This window comes from Rousettus aegyptiacus, unplaced genomic scaffold, assembly GCF_014176215.1.
Source record: "Rousettus aegyptiacus isolate mRouAeg1 unplaced genomic scaffold, mRouAeg1.p scaffold_m13_p_5, whole genome shotgun sequence".
Taxonomy (NCBI): domain Eukaryota; kingdom Metazoa; phylum Chordata; class Mammalia; order Chiroptera; family Pteropodidae; genus Rousettus; species Rousettus aegyptiacus.
Genome location: NW_023416308.1, coordinates 112,175,422 through 112,193,397, shown reverse-complemented (window position 1 = coordinate 112,193,397; position 17,976 = coordinate 112,175,422). Strand labels below are relative to the sequence as shown.

Sequence of the window (17,976 nt, the reverse complement as noted above, 5' to 3'; positions counted from 1 at the left end):
AAGCCTCTACACCCAGCTTGGAAGGACAGTAAAAGAATTCCCATTGATAAGGTCACAGAGAGGCAGTTTTGGCCTGGGGGAAGGGCTCTGAAGTCTGTCACCTGAGGAGATGGGGAGAGGGTTCCTAGTGTGAGGGAATTTGAGGAACTTTAGGGAGAGTTCAAGGTAAGTTATAGGTTTCAAGTGCATAATAACTGAGGGCCAGCATTATTCAATCATTCTAGCTGAAGTGGAGGTTTGGGATGAGGCCATGAAAGAAAAAGCTAGAAAGGCCATTGGTACTACATTCTGAAGGTGTTTTATCTTTAATCTGTAGACAACGGGGAACCATTGTAGGTTCCTGAGTAACATAATGACGTAATGCAAATTTTGGTCAGCCTGAATCTGGCCACCACGGGCAGGCTGGGCGGGAGGGAGAGAGAGATTGAATGTAGAAAAACCAGAGAGGAGGTTATTGCTATTTTCTTCTATATTCTAGGCATGAGGTAATGAGATGGAGCAGGGAGGTGGCAGGGGGAATGGAAAGGAAGGGATGGATTAGGGCTGGGATGGGGACTGGGTAAGTGAGTAGATTCGGGAGCTTGGAGAAGAAAGGGGTTAACTACGTTTAGGCTGGGTGTCAGGCAGATGAGAGAATGCAAAATGTGGGTGCACCCAACGCAATGCAGGAAGTGAATGAATTTTGTTTCTTTCAGGGGTGGGGCGTCATGGACAAATGCCTTCCCTTGTTTGGGCCTTGGTTTTCTCATCAGAGCATTGGTGGGAGTTGGACCGAATGGCCCTGAAAGCCCCTCCAGTTTCGAGGTGTGGCTCCAGGCTGTGATTCTGGGTGGTTTGGAGAGGCTGAGGGTCTGTGCATGTGTGCTCTCTGGGGGTGGTCTCTGTGCAGGATCCTGCTTGGGTGGCTGCGCATGCATGTCAGTATTTTGGAGTGCATCTGCCTGTTTGTGGGGCCCGTGGGCGTTGGCGTGCCTGCACGTGCTCCATAGCTCTCCTCTGTGGGAATGTGTGTGAGAGAGCGTGTGAGCATGGGTGGGCACGTGATGGGCCTGTCCGTGGGTCTGTCTGGGCTGGTGGGGGTGGGGGGTTGGGAAGCGGCATTGCTGTAGGCTTCTTCCTGAGGCTCGCACACTCCTCTTGCTTTCACTGTTCTGAAATAGCATCTAGACCGAAGGCCCATGAATATTTCACAACGATAATTCTGTGACCTGGACAGCCTGCTGCTGATTTACCAGCATCCTCCCTCCCCTGCCCAGGCCCCGGCAGCCCCTCCTTCATCAGAGCTCCTGCCTGGCTAGTTCCACTCATTAGCCTCTTCAAAGGCAGCCTGACACAGGCCCCTCTGAGACCCCAGGCTCGGCGCTCCCTGGTTTGTGACCAGCGAGCTACTCTCCCTCCCCCTCCCCCCACCAACCATCCCACACCCTTCTCATTTCTGCCTCTTCTCACCATCCTTCTGACTTGCCTGGCCAGAGTCACAGAATCTCAGCATCCTTTCTCCATGAGCCCCGGCACCCAGGTCCGCTCTCTTTCAATTCTCATCTCCCAAGATAGATTATTAACCCCCAAATATAAACCATCAAACATCTCCCCAATTGCTTTTGTATGATAAGACTCGCCCCTAACCTGCATGCCAGGTCCTCCTCAGCCCAGGCTCTTCCCTTTCCCCAGCCTCTCCTCCACAAACCGGAAAGGCGAAGCTTCTGATCATACCTTAAACCAGCGAGGCACCCCCAACTTGGGATTCTTGTTGCTCTGGTCACCCTGACCCCTTGGTCTCTCCTCTAACCTTCCTGGAGAACTTCTCTGATCTGGTCCATCCCTGATGACTTCCACCTCACAGGAGCCAAGGGAGAGGGACCATTTTTCTACAGGGTGGCTGTGTACAGCTGGGCAGGCCGCGCACTGCACAGGGGCACTGAGCGGAGGGAGCAAGTGTGAGCCGAAATCCAGTCTTAGGCTCTGCTTGCTGTGTTTCCTCTGCTGTGGGGCTGCTTCTCCTGAGGAAGCATGGCCTTTATCAGATTTGCCGGAAGCCATGTTTGGGCCGGCCGCGACCAGGGACAGCTATGTGACTCCTCCTTGCAGGGGAAGGCAGCCGCTGCTTTTTCCTGCAAACCTTCCCCAGGCTTAGCTCCGCGGGCTCCAGACAACTCGGGGTCAGCTGTAGCTGCTTTTCTCAGACAAATGAGGAGCGGAGGTGCTGTCGGCACCTGTCTTGGCTGTCAGATTTCATCCTGCCTGACCGGGACTCCGGGGCCACGCCCCTCTTCCTCAGGCTGCAGCTCCTGGTCCTAGGGGAGCGGCACGCACCTTCAGCCAGCAAGCGGCAATTCGGTGGCACCATTGGCTTCCCTTTCGCTAACCCTCCCCGCCCTGTTGGCTCTAAGCCCTCCTGCCGCTTTCGAAGTCCTGAGCCAACACGTCTTGCAGAAGAAGATAAAATAATATAATTTTTAATAAATTTTTTTTCCCAAACAACTTCTGTGGATCGTCACCACACAGGGGCCACGGTAGAGAGGAAAGTTCTCTCCAGGCGCCCTAATAAGCGTCCAGGGTAGACGTAGGAGAAAAGTATTCCTCCAGTGTCGGGGGGTTGAGGGGGGCTAAGAGAACCTGGGGTCGGCCCGGCCCGACTGCGCATTCCTCCGCAGGGCTCCTGGGCGGGGCTCCTTTCCCGAGCTCCCGAAGGCTCTGCTGGTGGAAGATGCTTCGCAGACGACAGCTCCTCTCGAGTCCGCTGTGGGCACTGGGAGAAGGGGTCAGCGGCTGCCCGGGGCGCCCCACCCCAGCCTTGGGATGGGAACGAGTTAAGGGGCCAGAGTCCGGGAGAATCGAGCTGAGCCACCAGACACGCCCTCTCGGGGCTGCCTTAAGCCAGCAGCCCGGGAGGCAGGACGAGGTGGCCCGGTCCCAGGGGAGAGAGGAGCCGGGAGGAGAAGAAAGGCAGCAAGGCCAGGGGCGGGGCTTGGGACCGGACCTGGGGCAGGGCGGGGTAGCGGGCGCCCAGGCCTCTGCAGTCTCAGCACCGCAGTCAGAGGTGGTGGGGCGCCAGGAGCAGGAGGCAAAGCAGTGGGGTGGGGAGCCCGGCCGAGAGCGCTGGGCCGCGGGAGTCCGGGGGCGCTTGGCAGGCGGCGCCGGGGCACGTCTGCTCCCCCCGCTGGTCCTCGCCCCCGTAGCCCCCCCAGTAGTCGTCCTCAGTGGGCGCGTCCCCGCCCTGGCGGCCCCGCGGGTCTTCGGCGGGCAGGTCTCGGTAGAGGGTGGAGGGGTCGGCGGGGGGCGCGCCGGCCTCGGCCACCCCGTACAGGTGGTTGGAGGAGCTGTTGCCGCGGGCGCGGCTCCCGGGCCGCGTGGGCGTCGCGGGCGGGCAGGCCTGGAAGTCGGCCTCCCGGAGCGCGCGCAGGTCCCGGCCCTGGCGCTCCGGGGGGGTGGCGCAGGTCACGTCGGAGCTGGACACGCGCGCGCGCTGGAACCAGGCCCAGAGCGGCCGCGCGCGGCAGTCGCAGGCCCAGGGGTTGGCGTTGAGCCGCAGGAACTCGAGCGCCGGCAGGTCGGCCAGCGCCTCGCCGGGCAGCGAAGCCAGGCTGTTGTTGAACAGGTAGAGGATGGTGAGGCGGCTGAGGCCGCGGAAGGCCGCGCGGTGCACGCCTTGCAGCCGGTTTCCGTGGAGCAGCAGCCGGTCCAGGCCGCCCAGGCCGCGGAACACGTGCTCAGTCAGCAGCCGCAGGCGGTTCCCGTGCAGGAAGAGGTGGCTCAGGTTGGCCAGGTCCGCGAACAGGTCATCCTGGGGGGAGAAGCGGGGAGAAGAAGAGAGTGATCCTCAGACAAGTGGGCCTGGAGGAGGGGAAGGAAAGGGAGGACCGTGGGAGACCTGGGTTTGAATCCTGCATCTTCGTTATAACCTCGTTAGAGGTTAATAGGCGAAAAACAATGTAGTTGAGGTCAGTGGTTCTTAAACTTAGGGGTGGATCAGAATCCCCTGCAGGTCCCCAAGCGCTGCCACCAGAGTTTGTGATTCAGAAAATGCGGCCTGAGAGTCTGCCTCTGCCTGTCTTTCCAAGTGCCCAAGTGACGCTGACCGCTGGTCAGAGGACCACATGCAGAATGAGGAGCTCTGCGCTGAGTGAGCCCACCTCCGGGGGAGCCTGACTTCCTGACTTCAGATCCTGACCTGTCATTAGCTGACTGCCACCTCGAGTATCCGTTTGACTCGGTTTGTTCGTCTGTATGATGTGGAGATTAAATGAAGCACCGTGTACTAAGGTGCTTAGAACAAGGTTTCCGCGTGGAAGGCATCCTACCCGAGTTGGCCATTATTGTTAACGTGGCCAAGCCACTAATTTCCCTAAGCCTGTCGCCTCATCTATACAATGGGGATGAGTGTACCTCCTCATGGGTTTGTCCTGAGGATTAAAGAAGATGATCCACATAAAGATCAGACGGTCAAGTGCTGGGCACGGTGCCCCACATGCCGGGATCAAGAGTCACAGACCCAGGTGCCAATCCGTCTTGCCCTCTTCCCAGCTGTGTTACTTTGGGCAAGTTGTTTAGCTTTATAGCACCTCAGTTTCCCTGGTCTATGTAACTTGGAGACTGCCCTCCCCCGCCAAGCAGGCCGATGGAGGGTTAGATGAAATCATGCTGTAGGGGTATAGGACCTAGTAGGCACGCAGACCACCATCAAGAGATGGTGGTTATGATGACGTTAGGGGCTCAGATAAGTGGCATCCCTTTCGTTCTAACAGAGGAGCTCCCTGGGGCCCCAAAGTTCTGCTACTGGGCTGGGATATTAAGGGGACCAGGCGACAGCTCCAGAGGCAGCAGGGGAGGGGAAGGAGCCAGCTACCTGATGTCCTGTATCACCGCTTGTCCCACTTGTCCAGGGCTGGAGAGCCCCCCCCACCCCCTAGTTCAGAGCATATTGATGCTGGAAGGACCTCAGCATGGACAAGGGTGTGGGTTTAGGGGAGTAGGTATGCTGCATGTGTGGGAGGAGGCAGAGGCTGGACTCCGCATTTTAACCAGCTCACCGAGGTATTGATGATGATCAATCAGCTAGACTTGGGAGTCGGTGATCTGTGTCCACCAGCCCAGCCCACTTTTTACAGAGGGGAGCACGGAGACCCAGAGAGTTGGAGGGCTGGCCAGAGAGGGGTCAGATCCCACTGACGGACGTTCTCCACATCGCAGTGGTCAGTAAGCCTAGGAGATCTGGTTTTCAGGGACATGAGCATCCTCTATGCTCAAGCCAGCTCACCCAGGGGTCCTGTTTCCTGGCTGTGGCTCTCCCACCCGTCCCTGCCTGGGGAGATGGCCCCCAACCCCACCCAGGAGCCTGGGCGCAGGTGCTCAGGTCAGGGGAGGGCATTGACTCCCAGCCCACACCCACAGCCCCCACCCCTGTGGGCCTGCATGTCCTCATACCCTCCCATCCGGCGCCCGCCCTCTGCTCCAGGAACTGAGCCTGCCAAGAATCCTCCGCTTGGCCACATTGAGATCCGTCCCCCTCAACCTTCTCAGCTGCCTCTTACGCCAGCGTTCTCGGCCCCCTGTGCCACCCCCCATGCCCAGCTCAGGTCTCCGGTGGGCTCCCTGTACCTCTGTGTCCTTAGCCTGGCCCAACCTGGCCAGATGCCTTTGTCTTTCTCTTCTCAGCCCACCCAGGGAGCGGGCTCTGAGTACCTTCCACTCAAACACCTAGAGTTTCTCTCTTTTTTTTTTAATGGAGTGTCAGTAAGAGTAGGACACACCCACAGGTACTTGGTCAGAGGATCAAACTTGAGGCGGAGGGCGGCATAGAGGGAGTGCAGGTAATGGTGCTTTGGGACGTCAGGAAGAGAAAAAACAAAGGTTTGGAGCCCCTAGGACATTCAGGTGCCTTTGGCCCACGGCCCCAATTTGTGGACCACAGAATTCCTTGATTCCGACCTCTTGTCCTTCCCTTTTTTCCTCCCTCTGCAAAAGTCCTGCTCCTTCCCTTTCTGAGCCTCAGCCTAGGGGTCCATACCCCACGTCCGAGCTCTTGCCAAATCCTGCTGCCACTTCCTCAGCTGCAGCTCTCAAATCCGTCCTCCTCTCTCCACCGTTAGAAATCGTTCTCTGTGCATTAATAAGCTCTTGACTTTCACAGCCCTCGCCCTCCCCCTGCTCTCCATCACCCCCTCTCTCTGGGCTGAGAGCGTCTGCTAAAGTCATCTTCTTCCATTTCCAAAACCACATTTCCCTCTCCTCCCCCAGCCAGTTCACAGCTCTCTGCGTCCATATGGAATCTCAATGCAGCATCCCCGCCCCCTTTCCCTGGACAGCATCCTGTTCTTAACCTTGCTTCCTTCCTACCTCCCAAGCTCCAGTCTTTGGCACTAGTGGCTGGGCTGCCTGACCTTGGGCAGCTCCGGGTGCTTCTCTGAGTCTCAGTTTTTTATCTGTGAAACAAGGGACTTGAGATGGTAGTGATCATTAAGATTCATCCTCATCTGATATTTATGAGTGAGTGAGTCCTGGAATGTACCTCATTCATTCAGCAAAGCTGTAGTGAGTGTCTATGTTGTGCCAGGCACCCCCACTGACAGTGCTCACCAATCTACGCCAGTGTCATTATCATGGCCCACGTCAGCGTCGGCAGGCAGCTGATTTCCTGAGCTTTAACCACGGGCCAAGATCTGTGCTACACATGTCCCGTGTAGTAACCTGATCATGACCCTATGAAGCAGATAATGTTATTGCCCTCCTTTCAGAGACTGGGAGAGGGAGGCTCAGAGAAGGCAAAAGACTTGCTCAGGTTCACCAGCTACTCTATAGAGGAATGCAGATGTGAACTCGAGACAGGGCTCTGAACAGCTGCATTTGAGTCTGATAGGTCTGGGCCAGTTGTGGGCTGTGCCCCTTACTGAGTTGGGTAACCTTGGACTGGTACCTTAACTTCACTGAGCCTCAGTGTCCTCGGCTGTGCAATGGAGAAAACGATGCTTACTCCGAACCAGATACCATGTGAAGTCTTTTTCAAGAAGCATTTAAAATCCTCACAACAAACTCCCAAGGTACAGGTCATTTCCTCCATTTTACAGATGGGTCCATTGAGGCTTAAAGTGGTTAAGCAACTTGCCCAAAGCCACAGAGCAAATTGGAGGGGTGGGGGGGCTGGCATTCAAACTCAGATTTGCTTGAGTATAAAGATTTCTCTTATATACCAGGAAGGCTGCTGGAACGATTAAAAGAGAGAATGGCGACTCTATCACCTGCTTCCACTCAAATTGGAAATATGCTGCAGGAGAGCAGAGACACTGTTTTTGTTCACTCTTGTGTCCCTAGCACCCAGACTGCTGCCTGGCATGTAATAAGTGCTCAATAATTGATGAATGAACCCACCTGGCACAGTGCCTGGCATCCAGAAGGCAGTCTGTGACAACCTCCACCCCGCCCCATTTCCATTGCCACCTTCCTCATCCCCAGAGGCTGTGGTCCTCTTGCCTCCGCCCCAGCTCCCCTCTCAGGGCAGGCCTGGCTCCACCCCGGATCACACCTACATTCTCTGGATCTCACACCAGCCCGCTCCTTTCTCCACCTGCCTGTGGCACCTCCCAGCCTAGTTCACAGGCGGAGGCTGTCCCTCTTTCTCTCCTACAAAGGGCCAGGTGTGAAGATGCATCCTTCCCACGGTGCCTCACACCGTCTATGCCAGGGGAGTGCAGAACGAACACCTCTCATTTCAGGAGACCCCAGTGCTCGCTCAAGATCCCCTTTGCCTAGGCCTTTCCTGTCCCCAGGCCCTGGATAATGACATGATTTATTCAGTACTGAACTATGTGCTTTATGTAGATAAACTCATTTACGCTTTCTAGCCATCGTTTGTGGAAGGCATTATTATTTTTACTATTCACATTTTAAAGATGAGGAAACTGAGGTTCAGAGAGGAGAGGCGACGTGCCCCAAATTAAGTCAGAAAATAGCAGAGCAGGGCGTCGACCTCAAGCCCTCTGACCGCAGATTTCTCATTCTGAACGACTAATAAATATTGATAAGAAGGTTGGGTCTCAGTGGTAGTACTTGCCATACTACTAGTAGTCATAATAATAATGATGATAGCGCCCATATAGCGAGTGTGGCCCTCTGCTAAATCTTGATCCTTATAAAACTTCTTAGTAAGTATCATTAAGTACTATCGTGACTGCCATTTTACAGATGAGAGAGTGGAGAGTGAAAGAGGTTTAGTAATTCACCCAAAGTCATACAGGAGCCAAGATTTGAACCTACGTCTGGGAGAGTCTAAAGCCAGTGACTTTAAAAATGAGCCCATACTGTGGTACTTGTGGGGACCGTCCCGCTCCTCCCAGACAGACCCAAGTAGAGACTTCTGAGCGATGCAAACTGCCTGACATATCGTCAGCCCGTACAGGCTCAAGCACCACCAGCTCCTCCTGGTTGTGTGGCCTCAGAAACTTCGTTTCTTGTGCCTACGGCCCCCAACTGTCCCTACTGCCAGGCTGTCGTGAGGTCCAATGTGCTGGTGAGCCCACAGTCACATGGACAATGGTTTAAGAGACTTCCCATGTGGAGGCCTTATATCTACAGAGTCTCGGTACCCTCCGCCTCAGCTTCTTCATCTGTGAAGAGGGGCAAATATATCCCGACAGGGCTGTAGAAATGAGATGATGTAGCCGCGTGAGCTTTGGAACCGTGAGGTGCTAGGCAAATTGAGGAAGGAAAGAAAAGGGAGGGAGCATCCTGGGGCTCACCTATGGCCTCAGTATCATCCTTGACATTGACTCAGATCTCCAGGATGAGGTTCAAGATGGGCCACTTCACCTAGACCAGGGTTAAATGAGGCCGGTTTCTCTTTTGAAATAATATTCTAACAACCAGGTACATAGTGCTTATCATATGCCAGACACTATTCTAAGAGCTTTACAAAGCTTATGAAAAGCACTTACACTTATGAAATCCCTAGGAGGTGGGTGCTGGTGTTACCCCCCTTTTTACAGATGAAAAAATGGAGGCTCGGGAGCATTCAAAAATGCCACACGCTTGTGAACGGCAGAGCCGACACCCACAGAGCTCTTTTCACAGCGCCCAACGCAGTGTGCCCCGCTCAGTGGTAATGGGCGCTGCTATTATTATCGTTATCGATGCGATAATAATAACCATGCCATATTTTCCCCGTATACTGTAGTAGTGCCCCCTCACCCACGGTTTTGCTTTCTGCAGTTTCAGTTACCCGCGGTCAACCACGGCTCGAAAATATTAAATGCGAAATTCCAGAAATGAACGTAAGTTTTAAACTGCGCACCGTTCTGAGTGGCGTGATGAAATCTGACGCCATCCCGCCCAGATGCGAACCATCCCTTTGTCTGGCCTATCTATGCTGTATTCGTCCCCCACTCATTAGCCGCTTAGTAGCCGCCTTGGTTCATCTGTCATAGTGTCACAGTGCCTGTGTTCAAGGAACCCTTATTTTGCTTAATAATGTTCCCAAATCCATCCACATAATTTTTATGACAGTATATTGTTACAACTGTTCTACTTTATTAGTAGTTATTGCTGTTACTCTCTCACTGTGCCTAACCTATATATTAACTTTGTCACAGGTGTGTATATATATAGGAAAAACAGTACACGCGGGGTTCAGTACTATCCACTGTTTCAGGCACCCACTGGGGGTCTAGGAATGTATCTCCTGCAGTTAAGGGGGGACTACTGTATTTTGCTTCTTGTCTCCCTCCCCCACTAGAACGCTCTCCATGGCAGAGAGGTTTGTCAGCACCGCGCACATAGTGGGTGTCCCACACGTTTGTTAAATTGTTGCTATCGTTATTGTCTTTATCAGCATCAACCCTGACCTGATCTTCGGTTCAGCACAGGGTCATCAGTGAGGCACCAGTGCAGTGGGAGGAGGCAGTGTGGGGAGAGGGGAGAATCTGGATATCCTTGCCCCCTTCTAGCCAGAGGCTGGGGAGCCCAGGGAGGGTTTTCTCCCAGAGTGGTTTGGAGGGTGTGTTATTGCTTCCTGGGGAAACAGAATGGGAGGATTTGACTGTCAAACAGTCAGCTTAACAACAATAAACAGTATTTAGATCAATAATAATAACAATAAATAGCAATTACTGTTATTCCTTCCGTTTCCAGAGCATGCAAGTTCCGCTCCTTAATAGCTATTACCCTTTTTTCCCCTTTCTTCCTTTCCATTGAGACGATAGGTGTCGGGAGTGAGAATCTAGAAAGGGTAGGGCTTCCCCTTGTCTCCTTACCCAGTGAGTTGGGGAGAGGCGAAACCTTCTATGAGACACAGGCTGCAGGGGCTCTGCCCTCTTGCCCCACCTCCCATGACGTGGGAGGGAGTGGGGGTGGGTGAGAAAAGCAGCCGGGGGGCCTCCAGGCCAGGGTGCCAGGGGAAAAGGCAGAGGCCCCCAGAAGGCAAACAAAGGGGAAAGGAGAGATCATAGAAAGAGGCACATACATACACCCAGACAGACAGGGGGGTGTGTGCGGAGTGGGCGTGTGAAGGGAGACAGACAGAAGAGGCAGAAGAAGACAGATGGGGGAGGCGAGTTAGTGAGAGAGGCAGAGAGGGACAGAAAGAGATAGACAGACAGACAGGCCGAGGGGGCCACTTCAGGGGTCGGAGAGTGAGAGGAAGCAAGGGAACCAAACGGGCGTAGACAAACGGACTGACGGGGGAAGATAGGCAGAAGACCCCCCGCCCCCCAAAAAAAATCCCTAAAGAAAGTGAGAGGGACACTCAGAACAGGGACAGAGAAATGAGGAGAAGCAGGAAGGGTAGCCTGGGGACAGAGGAGGAACGCACACAGGGACAGAGGAGCCAGATAGGAAAGCAGAAGAGGGGTGCGTAGGTGTCTGGGTGGGTGGGTGTGAGTGTGTGGGGGGGGTGTGTCCTTGAGCATGCGCACGCTGGGTGGGGCGGCTCACCTGTAGATGGAGCAGGCTGTTCTCCTGGAGGTAGAGGTACTGCAGGCTGACCAGGCCGCGGAAGATGTTGCCGGGCAGGCTGCTGAGCTGACAGCGGTACAGATGCAGCGACTGCAGCCGCTCCAGGCCCTGGAAGGTGTCGGGATCCAGAGAGCGCAGGTGCCGGTTGTCTCCGAGGTCCAGCTCCTCCAGGGCCTGCAGATGGCGGAAGGTGCCCGGGTAGATGGTGGAGAGGTTGTTGGAGAAGAGCCACAGGGTGAGCAGGTTGGGCCCGAAGGTGCCGGGCCGCAGCGTGCGGATGAGGTTGTTCTGGAGGAAGAGTCGCTGGGTGCCGGGCGGCAGAAACAGCGGCACGGAGGAGAAGTTGTTGGCCTGGCAGCTCACGGTGGGCGGGGCCGAGTAGCAGGTACAGAGCATGGGGCAGCTGGGGGCTGCTGGGGGCGGGGCCAGGAGCATCAGCAGGAGGCAGGCGGAGGCGGGACCTGTGGGGAGAGGGGCGAGGCCTTTCTGCGCGGGCTGCAAGCGCAGGAGTGCCAACCACGGCTCTGCCCACCCACCCCTAACGGGGCGCTCCTGAGGTGGGGGATTCTGGGCGCGAGCAACCTCAGGGCCACATGAGGCCCTGGCCACTTCCACTTTTTTGAGGCTCCTGGTAATACTGAAAAATAAAGAAGTGCCGGCCGGACAAGGTAGAAAGCACTGTGATATGTTGAAAGTTGTTTCATGAGTGGTCGCCTTTCATTCCTATTTTCACTGTGGTCGGTTTGACCATGGTAACTGTCAGGCTTCTTAACCTCGTTATTGAGAGTCAGGGGCGGGGTCGTTCTGTGTTGTGTGTGTGTGTTCGTGGGGCGGGGAGCAGTCCTACAAGCTGTCCTAGCAGGGTGTTTAGCAGCATCTAGCATTCCACTAGATGCCAGTAACACCTTCCCCCTAGTTATGACAACCGAAATGTCTCCAGACATTGCCAAATGTCCCCTGGGCCGCACAATCGCCCCCATTTGAGAACGGCTGGAACGAAATCGAGACGGTTTGGGAATCCGAGCCCGGTGCAAAATGGCCCTCTGGGCTGCCCTGGGGTTGTGCCTTGCCGAGCCTGCCCGTGGGCACAGCCCTCCTGCAGCCTTCACCCTGGAAGGACCTGAGTGTCTCCTGCTGGAAGGGTGTTAGGGACCAGGGAGCAGTGGGTCTCTAACGGAGGCCACCAGGCACCTGCAACATAATCAGCTGGGGGGTGGGGTGGGGTGTGTGTCCCAGAAAGAATGCCGATTCCTCCTCGCCCTGCCTGTGCAGAATCAGAATTCCTGGCCAGGCCCGAGAATCTGCATTTCACACCCCAGGGTCTTCTTATTCAGAATCGCTTTAAAAATTCTGTTTTCAAAGTAACTTTTGAAGGTTAAATATGGTCCCCCCTTCTTATGATGCAGATGTAGAAGCAGGCCCAGGGAGGCCCAAGGGTCTGGGGGCTAAGGGGGTGTGTCTCGGCCCCTGTATTTCTGTGGGGGGTAGGCTCATCCATCCCCACCCCTGGCCTTCTGGCGCTCACTGCAGCTGACAAATGTCTGGGCCAGAACTAGCTTGACCTGTACCCTTTGTCATGACTTCCAGATGACTCCTGGAATTTCCTTCCGGCAGGTTTGCCTGGGGAGAAGGGGAGCCTGCACCCCAAAGGCTGGAAAGTCATTCCCTGAGCACACATCCACTGAGTACCTTCTGCCCGAAGCAGTGTGCTAGGCCTATGAAGGCAGAAGAGAGAAAGACAGGGGCCTTGGACCCAAGGACCTCAGCTTGGGGTGGGGTAGGGGGTAAGGGGGCTGGGGTTCAGAGATGGGAGAAAAGACTGAGCGATCAAAGAGAGCATGCGTTGCCTGGTCTCCGGTAAGTGGTGTGTGTGCATGCCTGTCTGAGCCGGGTGCTGGCTGCATGGAGAGCTGCCGAGGCTTGGTTGTGCATGTGGCCCCACAGGCCCTGAGTGTGGCCTAGACATCGTGGATGTTCTAGCGTGCCTCCTCACGTCGGGGGACACACAGACAGGCGTGGGGGACCCCGCGCTCGATGTGTGTGGTGCTCCCGCTCTTCAATGTCGGGCTCCACCGCGAGCACCTGGCCCCTCCCCGCAGCCGCTGAGCGGGGCGTGTGCACGCGTGTGTGCCGGCTGCCCCCCCCCCCGCGTGTGTGTGAGTGCCGGCCCCGTGCATGTGTAGGCTGAGTGTGATGTAATACTCAGTGACACAGCGGCTGCTGTTCCATTCGTTCACACCACCTCCGCGTTTCTCGGCCCTTCTCACCCCTCCCCCGGGTGGCGTTTCACGATTACTTTCTCCCGAGTTTCTCAGAGCCACGTGGGGTGGAGGAGCATGTCTCTCACCCCTCGTCTGAACCTGGCAGGGGTGGGGTGTGGAGTGGGTAGGGGACCCTGGGTGGGTTTCAGCAGGGCTGAGGTTTGGGGTGTAGAAGGGGAGATTTCAGAGCTGGAAAGGTCCTCCAGATTCATCTGGTTGAAGCTCTTGTTCTAATGAGGGTGCAACCGGGGCTCAGAGAGGGCAAGCAACTTGCCCAGGGTCACACAGCAAAGTGGTTGGCAGGACAAGGACCAGAAAGGAGTCTCCTGCTGCCCGGCCAGGGCACTTCCCTTCCTGGCACAGTCACCCTCTGAACTCACTTCCCGGAGGACTTGACACCAGAGAAAGCCAAATCCTTCTCTGATCCCTTAATCCCACCCCTGATCCACAAGCTCACTAGAGTGTGTGTTCTGAAGGCCGCCTTCCCTGGGGAGGGTTGGAGCTCTTCCCCCACCTCTAGGGCTGGCTGGAACCCCAGGAGAGACAGAGGGTACCGGAGTGCTCCAGAGTCGGGGTCACGCTCCTAGCACCAGCATCTCCCAGCCTGGAGGCTGAGCTTGGACGGAGCCAGCATCCCTCTTCCCCACGACTCCCTGGCTCCCCTATTTACACACATTGGGGGGCTCCTTTCTTCTTTCCCCACACCTTCTCCCCCTCGCCCCCGAATCTCCCCGTCACGGCCCACCTCCCCACTTCGGAGACAGCGTCCCCCTGCAGGCTCTTTGAGGAGGCCCCTCTATGACAGCTGCTGCCTAACAGTCACTCCGTTGCCATTTCTGGCCCTCACTGCCGTGCAAAGCAGCTGTAACCCAAGGAGCCTCATCCATAATTCAGGCTGCGGCTCTCACTGGAGGCAAGGAGGAGGGGCGGGAGGGGGCGCTGGGTTTCTCTGCCCCCAGGCCCGGCTGGAGTGCTCCTGGGCCAGGCCTCTGGGCTGGCTGGCGAGCTATGTCTTCTGTTCCTCCTCCGCCCTCCTTCCCTGCCCAGCGTGTGGCCTTTTCCTTCTCCCCGTGGTCCCCTCCCCACCCCCTGCTTCTCGGGGTTCTCCATCATCACCCCCCCCTCCGGGCCTGTGTCCTCCCTCTCTCTCCAGGGCTACAGTTCCACTCCTGCCCCCCCCCCATTTTGTGACTCCCTGGCAAAGACTAGAGCAAGATGCATAGGGTACTGGAGCTGGAAGGGGGGGTACCTCAGAGCAAACCCCTTATTTCCCACATAACACCATCGAGGGCTGGAGAGGGGAAGGGTCCGTTTCTGAGTGAGCAGCCCAGGTCTCCTGACCAGAATCTCTGACAGTCTGCCTTCATTATCTTCCTCAAAGCCTTCAAGTCACCTCCCCATTCCTATATGAGCCAAGAGAAGCCCTATCTAACAGGGTCCCCGCCCTCTCCACGCACCCCATCCTCTCTCTTTCCTCTTCTCCTTTTTTCTAAAGTCAGCAGATAATGGCTAGAGTCGCAGGGACAGTCAGAAACCATCTATTACTGAGCACCTACTGTGTGCCAGGCACTGTATATTTGTATATGTCTTTATGCATAGAAGACAACATGACATAGCCCCGCGTGAGACCAAGATTGTGGCCCCCAGTTTGCAGATGAGGGGCGGGAGGCTCAGCAACAGGAAATGAGTTGCCTCGTTGTCATGCAGGCAGCACAGGTGGAACCCAGAATGGACAACCGCATGTCCGAAGGGACTCTTGGGCCTTCTTTGGGAGACCTCACACCATCCACGGAAACCACACCTAAGTTCGAGGGACATTGCCCTCGAGGTAAAGAGAGGACACGGTATGCGCCCAGGTGCACAGGGCTGGACCAGCCATGATGCTGGGTCAAGACAAGGAAGGGATCCAGGTGTTTTCTGCTACTTTCTTCTCCTGGACTCCAGATCGGGGCTACTCTAGAGTGAGGGGGCTGTTGGGAGTCAAGGAAAGATGAACAGTGTCCCAAAGATACAGCCAGAACTGACCAGAGGAGGGAGCGGACAAGGCCAGAACATGGTAATGATCTTGGAAGGCTGAGGTGCCCAGAGCTCAAAAGTGTGCATCGGCTGAGGGACCACCGTCAAGGGCTCTAGGCTCTGACCCTGGAGTACCGAGGCTCAGAAATAAAGTTCTCACCCCTGGGGCCACCCTTTGGTTCAGAGGCCACAGTGAAAGATGGAACTTGGAGAGGAGGCAGGTGAATGCAGGGAGAGAGCAGGAGCCGGGGTGCCAACCCGCAGGGCAAAGTGGCTGGTACGGAGTGGCCCCTGGGAAAGGGTGGGGAGTCAAGGCCTCTGGCTCTGACGGAGTGGCTCAGGGTCCCAGATGAGAAGTAGCAGCTCCACACCCAAAAGGCTGGGGAGGGGCCGGGGCCTGCGGCGGCAGATGCCCAGATGCCGAGGGGGTAGGGGCTGAGGAGGTGGGAGCCAGGAGCGGAATGGAGGTGGTGGCGACGCCAGTGACGCAGGGGCCTGGGGAGGCACTGACGAGGTTCAGACTGCTGCAAACAGCTTCTCACTCTGCCAGAATGTAACACCCCAAAATAAGCAGTCACCACGGCGGGCGGCGGCGGTGGCAGGATCCGATGTGGGGCCCGGAGATATAAATGGCAGCATGGAGCCAGCCAGGGTACCCACCCTCGGAGGCTGCCACCCCACTCGAAGGTCCTCCCCTCCCCCGCACAGCCACTCCACGAGGCCCTGAGCTCCAAACCCCGGGTCTGGCCCACCCACCACTCCCTGAGAGGGGGGATGTGCCGGGCAGGCGCTTCGGGAGTGGAGGGCTCCCCACGTGGAACTGGTTACCAGCAGCCTCTTTGTCTCATCCCCAGGCAGTGCACCCCCATCCCTTTCTCTTTCTCCTCCTCTTCATTCCCTTCCAGCCCCCACCCCCACCCTGATCAACCCCCAGCCCCGCTCCCACCTATGGTTCCCCGGTCCCCGCCCTGGCACTCATCCCGACCAGTGTCCCCAGTTCCTGCCACTCCATCTCTATTCCCCATCCCCATCCTCCCCTGGTTCCGGATCTCCCCACTGCCCCTTCCTTCCAGGTACCCAGGGCCCGGCCCCCGGCTCTTCCCCATCCCCCCACCGCCAGGTTCCGGTGCTCGTCCCGAGTCTGCTCTCCGGCCCTCCCCTAACCCGGTCTTCCCTCTCCGTCCCTCTTCCTCGGCGCTCACCTGGGTCCCACTTCTCTCCACGCTTTTCCCGTCTAACCTTTCCTCCTCCTCCTCCTCCTCCTCCTCCTCCTCCTATCCACCCCCTCCACTAACCACTTTCTCCGTGGTTGACTGCCCCCTCCTCTGCTCTTCCCTCCCACCCTTTATGCACCCCACCCCCCGTCTCTGGCCCACACCCTTGGCTGTTACTCAATCCGCGGAACTATCCCCTTTCCAGCGCCCTCCATCTGTCCTACGGCGCCAGGAGTGGGGCGGGGGGCGGCGATTTGGATTTCCCTCCGAGCCCCCCCTCCTCCCAGGCAGCCCCCTACCCACATTCCCGGTCCTCCCAGGTGACTGGAAAGTGCTGAGGCACGGGGCGCGCGCGGAGTTGCTGAGTCGGCGCTTTCCCAGCCGGCCCGAGTCCTCAGCGTCCCCAGGAGCAGGTGGAGCCGGGACAGCGGAACCCGAGCCTCCCTCCCCCCTCCGGGCCCGGTCCCCTTGCCCCCTGCGTCCGCCCGGGTCACGAGCTCCCCGCACATGCTGGAGAGCTCCGAGCCGGGTGCGTTCCTTCAGCCTGCAGCCTAGGGGGCGGGGGCGGGGCCCCGGGCTAAGCCTTTCCCCCTCGCCAGGATACCCCCACCCCCTACGACTGCCTCACCCTCGCGCCCTGGGGTGGTGGGGTGGGGGAGAGCTCGGTTCCTCTCTCCAGAATGCCCTCTGCCCTCCGGCGGACTGGGGTCCCTACCTTGCAGCAGGCGCCCGAGCCCGGGCAGCATCTTGTCTCGACGCTCGGGGGAGGGGGCAGCGGGGGGAGGGCGCTCCCACTCGCTCCCTGAGCCCGCCAGACGGACGGCGGGAACTCTGCGGGGCTCCGGGAGGGCCCGGGAGTTCCCGGGCTGTGAGACAGGGCCGCGGGGCTCTACCCTGCGCCCCCCGGGCTGCGGGCCTCTGGAGGAGCCATCGGCCTCGACGGGACGGGGCGGGGCGCGACGGGGAGGGAGAGGCTGGAGCTGGCCGTCGGTGCCGGGTGCCAGCTACCCCCAGCAGCGCAGGCGGCGCGCGAGTCCGTCAGCCGGTGGGTCCGTGCGCCCCGGCTGCGCGCCGAGGGAGAGTGGGGACAGCGAGGATGCTCTTCCCAACCACCCCCACTCCTTCCCGCACTCGCTGGCTCCTCCCTCGCTTCCTAGCTCGCCGACTTAACCCTTTCCTGGCCACTAGGAGGCGGGAGAGGTTCTCTAGCCCTCCACCCTGGTCCCCTCCCCTCCTTGGGAGACCCGAGGACTGTGTTCGATCGTCTTCTCAGCACCACGCTGCTAGAGAAAACCCCTTCCAGAAGGGGCGTAGTAGTGTAAGGAAACCCCGTGGACTTGTCCAGTTCCCTCCTCCCAACTTTCCCGGAGGAGACGGACTCCCTGGTCACCTCCCCCTCCTCGCGACGTCCCCGGCGCCAACGTCCAGGCTTCCAACATTTCTGTCCCCTGGGAGAGCTCCAAGATCACACTTTCTTTTCCTAGACCCCAAGTTCTCAGAGTGTGCGACTATATAATAGCAAATGCAAGAGTTTGAGTGTGCGA

General features: G+C 57.5%; 1 protein-coding gene and 1 long non-coding RNA gene across 2 annotated transcripts; one reads left to right on the top strand and one right to left on the bottom strand.

Annotated features, from left to right (window-relative positions):
• Positions 1 to 2,438: 2,438 nt before the first annotated feature.
• RTN4RL2 (reticulon 4 receptor like 2) lies at positions 2,439 to 17,512 on the bottom strand. Its single transcript, XM_016160063.2, has 3 exons — positions 17,148 to 17,512; positions 10,921 to 11,402; positions 2,439 to 3,784 (listed from the first exon to the last, which is right to left on the bottom strand). Exons 1-3 carry the CDS (start codon positions 17,176 to 17,178, stop codon positions 3,035 to 3,037), a joined length of 1,263 nt encoding a protein of 420 aa, XP_016015549.2. The 5' UTR covers positions 17,179 to 17,512; the 3' UTR covers positions 2,439 to 3,034.
• Positions 3,646 to 4,276, top strand: LOC118602849. The gene is made up of 2 exons (XR_004950894.1): positions 3,646 to 3,766; positions 4,062 to 4,276. It is a non-coding gene; the product is annotated as an uncharacterized LOC118602849 (long non-coding RNA).
• Positions 17,513 to 17,976: the final 464 nt, after the last annotated feature.

What these genes read in the sequence shown, in the direction of transcription:
- RTN4RL2 (XM_016160063.2), bottom strand. Translation starts at nt 17,178, where the DNA reads ATGCTGCCCGGGCTCGGGCGCCTGCTGCAAG. An exon ending in GCTCGGGCGCCTGCTGCAAG is followed by an intron (nt 11,403 to 17,147) that starts GTAGGGACCCCA and finishes CTCTCCCCACAG; the next exon opens with GTCCCGCCTCCGCCTGCCTC. An exon ending in ACAGCCTGCTCCATCTACAG is followed by an intron (nt 3,785 to 10,920) that starts GTGAGCCGCCCC and finishes TTCTCCCCCCAG; the next exon opens with GATGACCTGTTCGCGGACCT.